The 15,877-nt window shown below is 32.1% G+C and overlaps 2 protein-coding genes and 1 non-coding gene across 4 annotated transcripts; 2 read left to right on the top strand and 1 right to left on the bottom strand.

Moving 5' to 3' along the window:
* Positions 1-198: 198 nt before the first annotated feature.
* Positions 199-2,316, top strand: LOC137809571 (Pentatricopeptide repeat (PPR) superfamily protein). The gene has a single exon (XM_068610681.2). The coding sequence runs from the start codon at positions 338-340 to the stop codon at positions 2,240-2,242; it is 1,905 nt and encodes a 634-aa protein (XP_068466782.1). The 5' UTR covers positions 199-337; the 3' UTR covers positions 2,243-2,316.
* Positions 2,317-2,731: 415 nt separating this feature from the next.
* Positions 2,732-2,803, top strand: TRNAK-UUU (transfer RNA lysine (anticodon UUU)). Its single transcript has one exon. It is a non-coding gene; the product is annotated as a tRNA-Lys (tRNA).
* Positions 2,804-5,455: 2,652 nt separating this feature from the next.
* On the bottom strand, positions 5,456-13,114 carry LOC137809572 (protein REDUCED WALL ACETYLATION 3). Of its 2 annotated transcripts, none has more exons than XM_068610682.1 (17): positions 12,624-13,114; positions 12,494-12,551; positions 11,806-11,897; positions 10,889-11,026; positions 10,741-10,797; positions 10,585-10,657; positions 9,694-9,852; positions 8,989-9,138; positions 8,614-8,869; positions 7,904-8,019; positions 7,714-7,800; positions 7,493-7,581; positions 7,260-7,322; positions 7,083-7,139; positions 6,583-6,679; positions 6,309-6,467; positions 5,456-6,060 (listed from the first exon to the last, which is right to left on the bottom strand). In XM_068610682.1, the coding sequence occupies exons 2-17, from the start codon at positions 12,524-12,526 to the stop codon at positions 6,055-6,057; spliced, it is 1,632 nt and encodes a 543-aa protein (XP_068466783.1). In that variant the 5' UTR covers positions 12,527-12,551; positions 12,624-13,114; the 3' UTR covers positions 5,456-6,054. The 2 variants fall into 2 exon arrangements, with proteins under 2 accessions (XP_068466783.1, XP_068466784.1); XM_068610683.1 differs by having other exon boundaries at positions 12,653-13,111.
* Positions 13,115-15,877: the final 2,763 nt, after the last annotated feature.

Genomic DNA, 15,877 nt, shown 5'->3' with positions numbered 1-15,877 from the left:
TCTCTAACAATAAATTGTTAGTAATGAAGATAATAAAAAATAACATAATATAAATACAGTATGAAGGAATAAGACATAATTATCCAAATGCAGTGGTCACGGTTAAATAATTATAACCTAAACGTAAATGTAACACTTAAAAATTGTTGCGTAAAATTATGATAAAAAATGTTTCCAAATGTGGCATATTCTATTGTTTCAAAAGCAGTGGTGATCATAGGACAAAAAAATGTTGCCTTTGAAGAACGTCCACTATAGATTTTTGAGAGAGTAAAAGAGCAGCTTACTGAAGAAAATCATGGAAGTTTGATGTTGCAAAGAGGGAAAGGGAACTTAAATGAATGGAAGAACAATCATAAGAGCCCTCAACATACCCCCACAAGAACAACATTGTCGCAGGTTGCTCTGTTTCTCGACCTCACCCTCCTGCAACGTACAAACATGCATTGCCACCCTCCAATCATGTGCCCACAATGCAAACCTCTCCAAGGGCAAGGAACTGCACTCCCACTTGCTCAAAAACTCCTTCTTTGGATCCCCACTCGCCATCACAAGCCTCATCAACATGTACTCCAAGTGCACCCTCATCAACCACTCCCTCAGAGTCTTCAATTACCCCACCCATCTTGACAAAAATGTATTTGCCTACAACGCTCTCATTGCCGGTTTCCTTGCAAATGCCCTTCCCCAACGTGGGTTTGCTCTATTTAAGCAAATGAGGCATCTGGGTATCGTTCCTGACAAATTCAGTTTTCCGTGTGTCATCAGAGCTTGTGGCGATATTATGGAGGATTTGGAGATTAGGAAGATTCATGGGTTGTTGTTCAAACTTGGGCTGGAGTTGGATGTGTTTGTTGGCAGTGCGTTGGTTATTACATACTTGAAATTTGGGTTGGTGGGGGATGCACATGAGGTGTTTGAGGCGTTGCCTGTGAGAGATGTGGTGCTTTGGAATGCAATGGTTAATGGGTACGCGCAGATTGGGAGGTTTGAGGAGGCTTTGGTGGTGTTTAGGAGGATGGAGCTAAATGGGGTAGTTCCTTGTAGATACACTGTTACTGGGGTCTTGTCGATATTTTCTGTGACAGGGGATTTTGACAGTGGACGTGTTGTTCATGGGTTTGTCACAAAAAGGGGTTATGAATCAAGTGTTGTTGTTTCTAATGCGTTGATTGATATGTATGGGAAATGTAAATGTGTTGGTGATGCGTTGAGTGTGTTTGAGGTGATGCTCGAGAGAGATGTTTTTTCATGGAATTCTATCATATCAGTTCATGAACACTGCGGTGATCATTACGGAACTCTGAGGCTTTTTGATAAAATGCTGGTAAAAGGGGTTCAGCCTGATTTGGTTACTGTTACAACAGTACTTCCGGCTTGTACTCATCTTGCAGCGTTGATGCATGGTAGAGAGATACATAGGTATATGGTTGTAAATGGGTTGGGGAAGGAAGAAAGTCACAATGATTTTGATTATGTTTTGTTGAACAACGCTTTGATGGACATGTATGCAAAATGTGGAAACATGAGAGATGCATGCATCGTTTTTGACAGTATGAGGGAGAAGGATATGGCCTCGTGGAACATCATGATCACAGGTTATGCAATGCACGGTTATGGTGATGAGGCATTAGATGTTTTTTCCCTCATGTGTCAAGCTCAAATGGTACCTAATGAAATCAGTTTTGTGGGATTGCTATCTGCGTGCAGCCATGCTGGCATGGTGAAGGAGGGGCTTGAGTTTCTATCAGAAATGGAGTCAAAATATGGTGTTTCTCCAACCATTGAACACTACACTTGTGTGATTGACATGCTTTGTAGGGCAGGGAGGCTCATGGAAGCTTACGATTTAGTGCTGAGAATGCCATTCAAGGCTGATCCTGTAGGATGGCGATCTCTGCTAGCAGCATGCCGTCTCCACAAGGACAAGGACTTGGCTGAGATTGCTGCTAGTAAGGTGATTGAACTTGAACCAGGCCATTGTGGAAACTATGTGCTGATGTCAAATGTTTATGGAGTGGTTGGTCAATACGAGGAAGTGTCAGAGATGAGGCATACGATGAAGCAACAAAATGTGAAGAAGAGACCTGGTTGTAGCTGGATTGAACTTGTGAATGGTGTGCACGTTTTTATAACGGGTGATAGGACTCATCCTCACACTCACTCTATTTATGCTGCCTTAAACTCATTGACATCTCTTCTGCAAGAGCATGGCTGTGATTTGGTTTGCAGAGAAAGTTAAGCATGAGTCCATGACATTCTAGATCAACTTCCTCATTTTTAACTGATAGTAACTTTTAAGATAATCTTTTTTCAGACCTTGTTTTCATACTTTGAAAATGTTAAGATAGTGTATAGGTGCCAATGGAAAATATTTTAGTTAAGTTTCTCGGTTTTTAAAAACCTACACTTTTAATCTAATAGCGATAAAATCATTTATAAAAAAAATATCAATTATCTAATTCATAGATAAGACAAACTTTAACTATTTAAATTTACAGTTTATAAAATTAATTTACATTATTTTGTTTTTTTAGATGGAAGCACTTAATTGGAGTTTAAAATGTTACAGTGATACATTTTTAAATTGGTATAATTAGTTGAAAGTTTTATTAAAAGAGAGACAAAATAAATAAGTAGTAGGATTGAAAAGGTAATTAATATATAAAACAAATCATCAAATGTATGAGAGTATATATTATATAGTAAATAAATAATTAATAAACATCAAGCCGTCTTAGCTCAGTGGTAGAGCGCGTGGCTTTTAACCACGTGGTCGTGGGTTCGATCCCCACAGACGGCGAATTGAAAATGTTAAGTTTTTTCTTATTTAAAAACGTTTTTTTGTTTAATTTTAGGACATAATTTCATCACCAAATTGTAATAATTAAATACCAATTTACTATTTTATCTTAAAATTTATTTATTCTATACTCATTTAAAACGTTTATAAAATATTTGGTTTGCTTCTTTACCTTTTTGAAATTCAAAACTTTTCATAAGTTGCGACTTAAAAAAAAAAGAATCCATGATTTTCTTTTTAATGACATTTTCTTATTTACATTCCTATACAAAATTTTATTATAAACAAGTTAGCACATTCATTGAGATTGTGTTTTAAATTGTTATGAAACCATATTATTTGACTAGTTTTGAAATATTTAAAGTTTGTTGAAGTGTGAGTTCAAATGTGTTGATATTGATAACTTGTAGAATTTGTAATATCCAGTAATCATAATCATAATACAAACACTTAAAAAACAAATGTAGACCAATACATTTCTATTAAACCCACTTCCAATAATTGTACTAACTTAATTAGTGTTGTAAATAGGTATAACTTAATTTTAGAGTTGTTAATGATATTTTGATTCCCTGTTTGAACTTTTGATTCTGTTATTTTTACTGTATGTATCTTCATAATTCAATATACAAGTTATTGATGTTTTCTTGGTAATTTATCTCTTTTATTTTTATATTCGGAATTTCTTTTTAAGTTGTTGAATTATTTATATTACTTATCATTCCATTTATTTTACATTATTCACATCAAATCTTCTTTATTGAACAAATTTTTCTTTTTACCAAAATGTGGTCCGATTAAAAAAATTATAAATTTGGGCAAGTCGTGCCAATTTGACACGACTTCTATGCACAAATCGTCTCAATTAGGCACGACTTCTGCCTTGTCATACTGAAGTCATGCCAACTTGGCACGACTTTTGTCACGTTATATTTTTATTTTATTTTATTATTTATATATTGGGTAATAAGTTATGTAATGTTAAAAATTAATTTGATACATAATTTTCTAAGAGTGTTAGTTTTAAGGAACAAAAATTTGGATAATCGTGTATGGATCATGTTTGACAGTAATGTAATACAATAACTTGATTAATTAAAAAATAAAGAAAATTGTTAAATTTGGAAATAAATAGATAAATGAAAATTTATTATATTTGGAAAATAAATAGATAATTATTGTTGTGAATTTGCAAAATAAATAAATTGAGAAGTAATGATTTTACAAAACACGTAATGATGAGAAGAGATTAATTATAACTAAACAAATTAGTAAGATTCATTACAAGATATAAAATAAAAATATAAAGTTGAACTAGAAGTAAATTATTCTAATTTTGTGTTCCTTAAAACTAACACTCTTATAAAATTATGTATCAAATTAATTTTTAACATTACATAACTTACTACCCAATATATAAACAATAAAAAAAAAAATTATGACGTGGCAGAAGTCTTGCCAAGTTGGCACGACTTCAGTATGACAGGGCAGAAGTCGTGCCAAGTTGACACAACTTCAGTATGACAAGACAAAAATCGTGCCTAATTAGGACGATTTGTGCATATGAAGTCGTCCCAAATTGACACGACTTGCCTAAATTTGTAATTTTTTTTAAACGGATCCCATTTTAGTAAAAAGCAAAAAAAATAACCCCATGATGGTCAAAAAAACCTTTTATATTTATATTTATTTTAAAAACCAACTATCTTTTAAAAAGTAGTATAAAAATAGTAAATTTATATATTTTTTAGTTTATTCAATATAAATATAAGGCTAAAATATGTTTTGAGTCGCTGTAATATTATGCTAAAAATATTGTATTATTTTTGTCACTTTAAAATTTAAATATAGATTTTATTATGTCTCCCTAAAAATTTTACACGTGGTTTTAAGTCTTTATAATAACAATATAAAAAATTTTAAATAAATGACGGTTTAAATATAGTATTAACTATACATTTAACTAAAATAAATTTTGATAGTAGAATTCATAAGTTAATACCTTCATCTATGTCAACTTTCCATTTATTCCTATTACTAACAAAACCTATAAAAATAATAATAATACGAATTTGTTAAATGACTTATTTAGTTTATTTGAAACTTTGCATAGATACAACACATAATTTACCTAAATATAGCAGTTATGTAACACCGCAAAAGAAAGAATAAGATTACAAAAATTAAAATAAATTGAAATAAAACAGAAAATATAAGTTTAACAGATAAGTTGAGTTTAACAATTTTTTTTAATTATAATTAATACTATATATGGATGTGTCCGAACATGTGATTTCTTATTAGATCAAATAAAAAAACGAATTCATAACTAAGCTAAATTACTTTGAACAACTCATTTTTTAATTTTTTTTATTTTTACATTCAAAATTTGAATATGAAACTCCAAACATCAAACTAAACCATTAGAAATGGCTCGTGTCATTCAAATTCGAATGCATAAACACTGGTTTCATGATCTATAGTTTCAAGAGCAAATTAAGAACACTTCAGTAGACGTTCTTTACTTATGGAAGGGCGATGACATTCATTACTGCACTATTACTCCTTCCAAGTATTAAAAATCGTCCTAAACAACATCTCAAATTTTAAAAAACACTTCAAATGAGAAACTAAATTGATGATATTTAATACTTGAGAGATACTAGGGTAGTTTTATTAATTAAAAGAATATTCAAGGGAATCGGTAATGCTTGAGAATATTCCCACAACTCCTACCCCAATGAACCAAAAAAAAATGGGAACACTATACTTGCACTTATAGCCATTAAACAAAACTATTGTTACATGGGTAGGACAACGCGTTTCTGGTAAGATTGTAAAAAAGAATATACATATATTTCCTTATCCTTCAAAGACGAACAAGTCAAAAAATGGCAATGAAAATTAAACAGGAACAGGTACTGAAATGAATCTTGAATTTCTTCGAAGCCAAGACGGGATTTGTATCACGATCCTACCTTTTATGTGTGAGCACAAATGAATTTATAGAAAATTGGTTCAAATTCCTTCGGGGTTAATCTCCCCTTTCGTCTGCCAACCTCCGATGCAAACCAACACTCAACGTTCATATTTGATGCCTTCTTTGACACTACTTCCCCCACAACTACAGAAACATTGCTCCAAAAAAGAGATTCCACGTTTCCCAGTACCCTAATTTTAATCCACATTTTTTCACCATGGCCAATCCAAATGGAAACTGTCTGTGGAATCTCTCTTTGGTGTCTTGAATTTCAAACCTGTCAGTATCAAAGAAATTTCCAATTATTATATAAATTTAAGAAATTGAGAAAGCATCTTTGATCCACCCTCCCCCACTTCTGTTTTGAAAAATCATTAGCAAACTTCATACTTGATATTCAATTTTGAAGCTTTAACATGAACAAGCACCCAAGCACCGAGATATTACATAATGTAATATCCTTTCCTAAGATTCCCGATAAAGTATCAAAGAAATATCCCTTTATAAAGCAAAATAGAGGCTTACCGTTGAATGAGGAATCAGAAGCAGAATAAGTGAGATGCAATACAGAGAAAGGCAAATGACAATTCCAGTAATAAAATTATGCAGCAGCCGCCGATTGTCTTTTGTAGGTACGAACACCGACTTAAGTGTATTTGTTAATTCAAAAAGTCGATGAGATACCTGCAAATCATGTCAAAATAGCAGTGCAACTTAGTAATTAGTATGATGTCTTTCATGAGACTTAAATACAAATAAGAAAAATAAACATATGGAAGGAAAGAAGAAAGATCCATACAAAAACGTATATAGCAGTTGTAAGCATGAAATTGAGCATAGGATACTCCGGTATAAGACAAAGAAGCCATTTGGGCTGTCCATTTGGCATGTTAGATCTGCATGAAAAGAGGAAGTTATGAAGTACGCTCTTACTGAGGTGAAGTTTGTTCACAAGTTTATGTCCAATATAATATTTTCCTATGTATTTTTCATCCAATATACTAAGTTATAAAGATGCAACAAAAAGAACAATAAAATAACAATATCCATGCTGAAAAATTCATCTATACATGCGAATTCCAGTCTCTCAAAGCATGACTAACTGCAGGCACTACTGAAACTAAAACGTGATAAAAAATCTAATGAAATTAGCTAAGCACTATTGCTATTGAGCTGGGCCATCGCTAAACATAAAATAATAGTTCCAATTAAAGGATATTCAGCAATGAAAATATGAAGCAAATAAATGTTATTTGATTCATCATAACATAGGGAGAAGGATTCAGTATGCATACACACCTTAACCAAATATGAAACTGGGAAATGTATGTCTCCAAAGTAACCTTGCCAAGCCACCTGATACAAAAATAGAGGAAATTAAGAACCAAAAAAAACTGATAGCTGTCACCAAATAAAAAAAAATGTGCTAAAACCAATCAACATGAAATTTCAATAACTAAGGTAAAGAACACTTACGCAAAGAGGGTCAAAGAGAAATTTCGAAGCCGCTGACTGAAATTCCTCAGGCAAATGTATACACTGAACATAATAAAAATAATAAATAGAAGAATCAATAGAAGGAGATGAAAACAAAAATATAATCACATCTCATATGTTACTCTAGGATTCCTATCTTCCAAGCATAAAGTAAGGAAACAAAGAAAACATAGAGAACAACAAAAGGAATAAAAGAAAAAGATAACACTAACGTAATTGGAATCCATGAGGTGTAAGGGTGGAGTTTGTTGTATGAGACCTTGTCCAGCTTGTATATGTATTCATACCATAAGTACCCAACCTAGAAAAGATAAATGAAAAAGAGATGTTATTGTTTACCATTCTTGGTCTACATCAAAGAATATTGAAGTAATAAAATAAGAAAATAGAAAACCATGAATCTTATCAATTTATTGTATGAAATGTAACTCACAAATAGTGCAGCAGAAACAATGCCAGTTTTGATGGTAACTCTCCTCTTGACTTCACTCTCTTCCAATTTTTCCATCCATTTCTCAACCTGAGATGGTGAAATATTTAATACTTAAAATAACTGGACCAAATATTATAAAAAGAAAAAAAAAAGAGCAATGGCCCCCACACAAGCTAGTTTTCGAGATTACATTAGGGTGAAAGTACGCATAAATCATTCCAATTATCCAGATGTAGCGATCAAGCCCAGATCTAAAATGCCACTCGTGCATTCGAGGGAGATCTGGCTTTGCAGGATCGGTATAACCTGCCACACAAAAGTTAAAGTTATGCATTTCCAGTAAACATCATGTAAGATCAAATTTGCAAATCGACTAGAAAAGTGTAAACAGACTACATACATAAGCATCCACCTAAGGGAGAGAGAACAACCATATCAATAGATTATTTTTATAAAATAGAGTGCCTTTGACATAAATATATATTACTATCATTTTGGAAATGACATTATTATTTTGAAAAACCCAAGTCCCACATTGACTACAAATAGAGCCATAACAAGAACTAACGAAGTTTATGCACTCGTCAATTTACAAGCCAATTTTGTAGGGATGAGTTGGACCCAAAATCTAAGAATTATTTTATCACGTTGATTGCAATTACAGTTAACAAAAGGCAAGCTTCTACAATTTTAAGCACAGTATAACCATTCAATTCAAGGCCCACAAATTTTTAGGGTCTAGGGGTGAAAAAGAGCAAGTTTGAGGCTATTGAGTTGGTCTAGTTGATCCAGATGGCAAGCTCAGAAATGTGAGTACTAAATAAGAGTCACAGCAAAATGAGCAAAACCAAAAGTTGAACCAATAAAAGAGAAGTACAAGTTTCGTATAACATTACTCACCCAAAAAGAAAGCAAATGGGCTCCAAAATATCTCAAAGAATCCAGGGATTTCCCAAATCAAGATCACCACAAGAAAGCATGCCAGAATCTTTGCAGCTATCACAGAGGGAACTTCATTATACTTGTTATATATACCCAATGCTCCATACACCATCAAAGTGAAAAGAGTGTGCATTGGACATATATAGTAGAGCATATAGTCATTGTTAAGCACAATACAGCAGAAGGCCACAAAAAAATTAAGCCGCCACATCATCTGCATGGAATTTTAATGAGTTAGGTACATTGTTTATGCAAAAAGAGTGACGGGAAAAGGATAGACACTGGCACATCAAGTATAATAAAAATTGTAATCAAGGTCAAGAACTCATTTACCTGAGCAAAACGTGCAAGACTAAAATCTTTTCTGACATAATAATAGGAGAAGTTGCCAAATCCAGTCATCCAAACATATGCAGCAATGAAAACACGTATTGCATTGTATATCTCCGTTGCAGCAAAATAATGATACATTAAAAAGAGGACCTGAACAAATGGAACAAAAGCTTGAACAGAATCAGTACATAGAACTGACAGACAATTTAAAAAGTAGTTTCTAATGAATTATGGCATTTTTGAAAGCAATATACAATATACATCAACTTTAATTTCATTTCAATAACTACAAAAGCCTTAATTTCCATCAAAATCACACATAATCAAATAGCTCCAATTTTCACAGTGGCTTCTCGGCATTGGCCATAAATTCGCACTATGAATTAACTGGAAAAGGTGAATGAGCAAGATTAATATAAGATACTAGCATTGTGGAAAGTCAGTTTGGTTTTATGCCAAAAAGATCTACAAATTCATCTAGTCAATCAGTCAGTCAATCTCACCTACTGGGATAATAACTTTGTTGCAACATTTTTTTCTAGAAGTAGGAAATTGCACAAGGTATAACAATGATTATTCCAGTATAACACATCAAACAAAAGAAAGGATTAAGCAAATACTTTAAATAATATTTTTTAGAGGTAAGAATAAAATATAGCATCTTTGTTTACAAGTTTTTGACTTCAAACAAAAAGGTGAGCTTACCTGCATCCATCCTTTCCACTCCTCTGTTTGATGCCGATTAAGGTAAAGTATGTTTTTTCCAGAAAACGATGTTGTGTCATTATGTTTCTTCAATGAACTCAAAGCTGAAACTATAATCAGAAGAAGGTAGAGGAAGATGAAAAGATCCCGACTATAGTTCTGTCCAGAGAAAAAAAAATTGTCAAGCAAGTAAAGAAAATTATTAGTTTTAAATCATATAAATATATAATGATTTAATATATAGATCACTAGTGCAGATTTAAACATGTATCTTTAGATAACATATTAAGCATTCCCAAATCATGACAGTGCACAGTATATATCTAACCAAGGAAGATTGCGATGGTTGAACAAAAAATATTGCATAAAAGTTCGTTGGGCTATGAAGTTATGAATTGTGAATTAAGCTAAGTGTAAAACAGTACAAGTAAAACATGTTACAAGATATGTTTTCCCAAGTCAAGCCTCCCTCGATCATGGAATAAATCATAACAAACCAGGTGAAAAGCAATGATAAAGCAAAAAACATTGACAAATAAAAGTGTATTGAGCTATGAAATCATAAATCATGAAATAAGAATAGTGTAAAAACTACCAAAGAAAAAAATTACACTGAAGGTGAAACTTTTTAAAGATAACATGGTTTTCAATTTAGTTTGCGAGCAATCATGGCCACATGTCAAAAGGGATATGAATTAATTATAAATATTAAAAAGAAAAATTAATAACAAAAAAGTGTGAAAACTAAAAAGCAAATAATTATAAGGCATACAAAAACTGAATATGTCTTGGAAGAAGAAAAGGTTCCTTTATGCATACTCTTCAAAACAATATTTCAAGTTGTAGCTCACAGAAAACCTAGTGGAAACATAATAACTGGTATAAAAGTACCTTGTTGGAATCTCCAAGTATGTTGGTCCGATCACATATGTAGAAATAAAACAGAATCAGCCCAAATTCGGACCTAAAAAATGTTGTAAATACGTTTTCAGAATTCAGAAAGTGTGGAACAGATTATATTTGGTCATTTACAAAAACATGACATACATTGCCCTCAAAGTTGCTCGATTATCTAACAAGAAAGAATCATCCATGGTCAAAAACCTACACATGACAAGTAAAATGGTAAGGATCTTTAAAGATAAAGGTAGAAAACAGAAAGAACCACATGAAATTTCTTATCATAGAAAATGACCGAATCAAATTCAATTTGACAGATGACGGATGGAATTTTGCTGATGCTGATCTTGTAAGCCCTGATTCCAGCAAAATTGCTCGATCATCTTCCTTAATTGCATCCTTCCCCAACTCTTCAAGACTAGTATCTGAATGACTGGACTCCACAAAAAATAAATTAAGAATCAGAAAATGTTTGCGGATAAATAACACTACATTTTCCATGAGTAAAAAACTTTAGTGTAGGAAGTTCAGTTTTTAAAGTAGCACAATAAAATAAGTACGTCTTTGACCAAAAAAAAGTGATATATAAAGTTTATTTGTTTAAATAAAAATTTAGAATATATCAAAATCAGATGGAAAGATACCATCATCCACCTTAGTTGGAGTATATGTTCAAAAAGCAACTTTCTAATGTCAAATTCTCAATAGCAGTTTGGTTTGAATGACACAAAAACTTTAATCAATGTCCACAGGAGACATTAATTCGTGTAGGTACCATCATCTATCTATTTATTAAATATATAACTATGAAGTATCTGTTCACTGATTTTGTATAATCACATATTTACAATAAAGATCCCGTGTAGTTTCTGATCTGCAAGTAAAGAGGGGTGTTGTAAATTTGAAAATTTGATGATTAATGCTGCTAATTGATTTCTGAACCATCATCTATCCCCAAAACCTATACTACCTACTTCAAAATATTTTCCCTTTACCAATGCAGATTACATCACTACATATGAGATCATAGTTATCTACTTTTATCTTCTTCATCGTGATCTCCCTCCACAACAACGTCCATCCAGTTGCGGAAAGAAATGGTCAAATAGAAGAGGGGAAGTTGTATATGTATATATTCCAGCAATGAACTTTAACACCCCAAACTAGTAAAGTCAACATAATTTGCTTTATTGTGACAGCGAAGGAACTTACACTTTGGGAGGAGAAGAGGGTTTCTTGTAGTCCAAGTATTCTGAGTACATCCATGAAACAAAAACTGGAATAACCCCCAGCAAGAAAGACACCTGAGGACATAAAGCCAAGCTCGATTAAAAAAGTGACATCCCAAAATATTAGCATAAATATTTTAATTCTCGACATTGATCAGAAGCTGGAAAAGAGGTCCGTCCCAGTACAATATAGCAAAATTGAGTCACTAATCACAAACGTATTCTTCATCAAACAAAAAACTATATTTATATTTTCTTTAAACTCCACGTCAACATTCTCAAACTTGAGAGAGCAGCATGACAGTTGGCTTGCACGTAAACAAACTGTCATTCAAGTTAAAGTGATCAAAGGTTTTCCCCAAAACATGTGCACCCTTATTTTATCACACACTGCTTCAGATCACAAAAAACGGGTTCAGCAACCAAACTCTCACAATTGCGCTCATTCCAACTCAAAAAACGAATTCCCTCAACTTTTCACTCCATCAAATTGAACAACCCGCTACTTGTTAACGATCAGATGCAAATTGCAAACAACACAACACGCAAGCAGATCACAGAAATGGCAACTCAGAACTACGAGACAGAAGTGAAAGGCATTGAGCAGTGGCAGTTTGGAGATTTGAAGAAGCGAATCAAAGAATGAGAGTAGTAACGAGGCAGAAACGCACCTGCCCCGGCGTGATTGTCCCCGAAACCACCATCTCCAATCACAGGAATCCTTCCAATCTGCAAAAAAGATCTGAATCAGCGAGGGTGCAGGCGCATTGGAATCGAAGATTCGAAATCGCGGAAGCGTACCAGAGACGAAGGAGAAGAGACAGAAGCACCTGATTTGATAAGAGAAGCGCGTCAGAGAGTGATCATAAATAGCAGAGAGAGAAAGGGAAACCCTAGAGAGAGCAAGAGATCTGAGACGAGGAGTTTGCTTGAAGAATAGAGAAAATGTCGGAGGGGGTGTCCCTCTCTCAGTGGTTGAAGATTTGGAACTAAGAAGAACACCTTTTTTATTTTCCCTTTCAAATGAGACAGATGAAGAAACAAATTAGAATGAATCAGAAATTTCTTTTGTGATTTATGTTCGTTGCCACTTCCTTTTCTTTCTCTTGCTTCAAATAAAATGCACACTATACATTTTTCCAACCCAACCAACTACTAATCTTTCATTTCCTTCTCCTTACTCTTTACTTCTGTTTCTTTCTTTCTTTCTTTCTTTCTTTCTTTCTTTTTCTCATCAAATTAAATGCTCTCAAATTTCACTCTAACACACAACTATTACCATATTACTTATTAACCAAATAAGGGCTAAATCAATGCTATTAATACCATACCTTATTTCCACTCTTTAACTTAAAGAGTAAAAAAGTTTAATTTTATGTAATTATAATATATATATATATATATAATTAAAAATAATGTCAGACAAATCTTTAAGCTAAGCAAATTATTAATGTTTCTAATGTGTATTAGCTTCTCTCAAAGCAAGAATGTTTGTAGAAGGAACACTCTTGGTTTTTTTTATTTATTTAAGTGTCATTTATTATTTGATAAGTTTACGTAAAATTTATTAATAGTAATACGTATTATATATTTTTACAATGGCATTTAGCTATATATAAGTACCATGTATTAAAAATTTTGTGAGTTTTGTAATACCTACTTTACAATTATATCTAAAAAACCTTTTTTTTATAAAATATATTAATAATAATAATATATTAAAAATAAAGTGATTATAGAAATGACTTACACTCTGGCATACAATAGGAATTCTCTGTCGGTGGTGCATTGAGCGTAGCCGTTGATAATGCATCTTGGAAAATGAACGGCTAGTATTAATCTTAAAATTATACTGATTTTTAAGATAAAAGGGTTGAATTGAATACAATGTCGCGTCGTAGCAAAGGAGAGGATGCAACAGGAGAACACCAAATGTCATCCACAATCTCTAATTTTATTTTTAAAAAAGAATATTAAAATTGTTTTTAAAATTATAAAATTAAATAATTTTTTATTAAAATGTAATTTAAATAAAATTACATCATAAAATATTTTTGCAAACAAATTATTTTTTGTACATTGAAACATTTACATTAATTCTTGATTTGTACATTAACTGGCACATTAGTATTTAAGTAAGTTAGACTTATGTATTATTATTTTTCTTTAACTTTTAGTCTCTACTATATTCTTACATTTTATTCCTATTTTTGATATTTTTATTTAGTTTAGTCCCCATAATTTATTTATTTTTGTTTTAGTCTATTGACCTTCTTCCCATAAATCTATTAAATCACAGTTGAAGATGCTAATTAAAATAAAATTTGTATTTTTTATAAAATGATTTATATTTAATGATCAAGCAAAAATAAATAAAGATAAGGACGGTAATGCAGAGCAGATCGTATGGATCAATCTAACAAAAAAAATGTGAAGTAGATTGATTATTTTAACATATTAGTCCGCTTAGACTCGCTTCACATCATTTGTGGTCTATACGGGCTAGGTATGAGATAGGACAGGTCAGTCGCATAACCCTTATACTTTAAGATTTAATTTCTTTTCCTAAAAATAATACAGAGTAAAGTCAGTGCATCCTAAATGTCATTCTACCTCCTATGTTTAACTCATACCTCCACAACTATAATAGTTGCTACATGGATTCTTCAAAAAACTAGTAAAAATAATTCAATGTTCAGAGCAAGTTTTTTGTTATGATTAATAAAATTTCATTAAGATACACCTTTATTCGTAATTTTTCCAAAAAAGTTTTTCATATGCAGACTAGCTAACATGTGTACGGAGTTGATCAACAAAATCAATTCACATTTCTTGTACACAATAGATCAACATGAGGTTTTTTTTACCATGATGGGGTTTTTTTATTTGTTTTTACCAAAATGGGGTCCGTTTAAAAAAATTACAAATTTAGACAAGTTGTGTCAATTCGGTACAACTTCATATGCAGAAGTCGTCCCAATTAGGCACGACTTCTGCCATGTCATACTAAAGTCGTGCCAACTTGGCACGACTTCTGCCACATCATAAACTTTTTTTTAATTTTATTGTTTATATATTGGATAGTAAGTTATGTAATGTTAAAAATTAAATTGACAGATAATTTTCTAAGAGTGTTAGTTTTAAGGAACAAAAACTTGGATAATCGTGTATGAATCATGTTTGACGGTAATGTAATACAATAACTTGATTATTTGATTAATTAAAAAATAAATAAAATTGTTATTGAATTTGGAAATAAATACATAAATGAAAATTTATTGTATTTGGAAAATAAATAGAGAATTATTGTTGTGAATTTGCAAAATAAATAGCTTGAGAAGTAATGATTTTACATAACACGTAATAATGAGAAGAGATTAATTAGAACTAAACAAATTAGTAAGATTCATTACAAGATATAAAATAAAACTAGAAGTAAATTATTTATGGGAAGACGTGACACAATGTGGTCTTCGTATTTGTCGTCGAGGTCTTCGTGGAAGAGGATCATCAACGACATGTTCACCATCGTTGTTATTGACTTCATTATGAGATGCTGGTGAGGGCATTGTGGGTCGATAGTGCATGGATGATGTTGGATTATATGCAGAAAGAGGGGTGAATGCCGAAATTCCAAATATATTTGGTGGAGTGGAAAAAGTACCTGAAGGAGAAGGTAAAAAGTTATATGTGTAAGGAATCTGATGGTGTGGAGAATGAAGTGACAGGGCAGAAGTCGTGCCAAGTTGGCACGACTTTAGTATGATATGGCAAAAGTCGTGCCTAATTGGGACGACTTCTGCATATGAAGTCGTGCCGAATTGGCACGACTTGCCGAAATTTGTAATTTTTTTAAACGGACCTCATTTTGGTAAAAACCAAAAAAATTAACCCATCATGGTCAAAAAATCTCAACATGATCTATATATTGCAAACCAAATGCAAGGAGATAACCTACATCCCTAAATGAAAATCAATAAATATAGAATTTATTTTTCAATGATTGATCTTCTTCTAATTTTATTAGATACAAAGAATGTTGAAGGAAAGAAGAA

Source organism: Phaseolus vulgaris, chromosome 2 (genome assembly GCF_051622355.1).
Source record: "Phaseolus vulgaris cultivar YP4 chromosome 2, ASM5162235v1, whole genome shotgun sequence".
Lineage (NCBI taxonomy): Eukaryota > Viridiplantae > Streptophyta > Magnoliopsida > Fabales > Fabaceae > Phaseolus > Phaseolus vulgaris.
The sequence above is the reverse complement of the archived record's forward strand: the minus strand, read 5'-3'. Positions and strand labels throughout refer to the sequence as shown.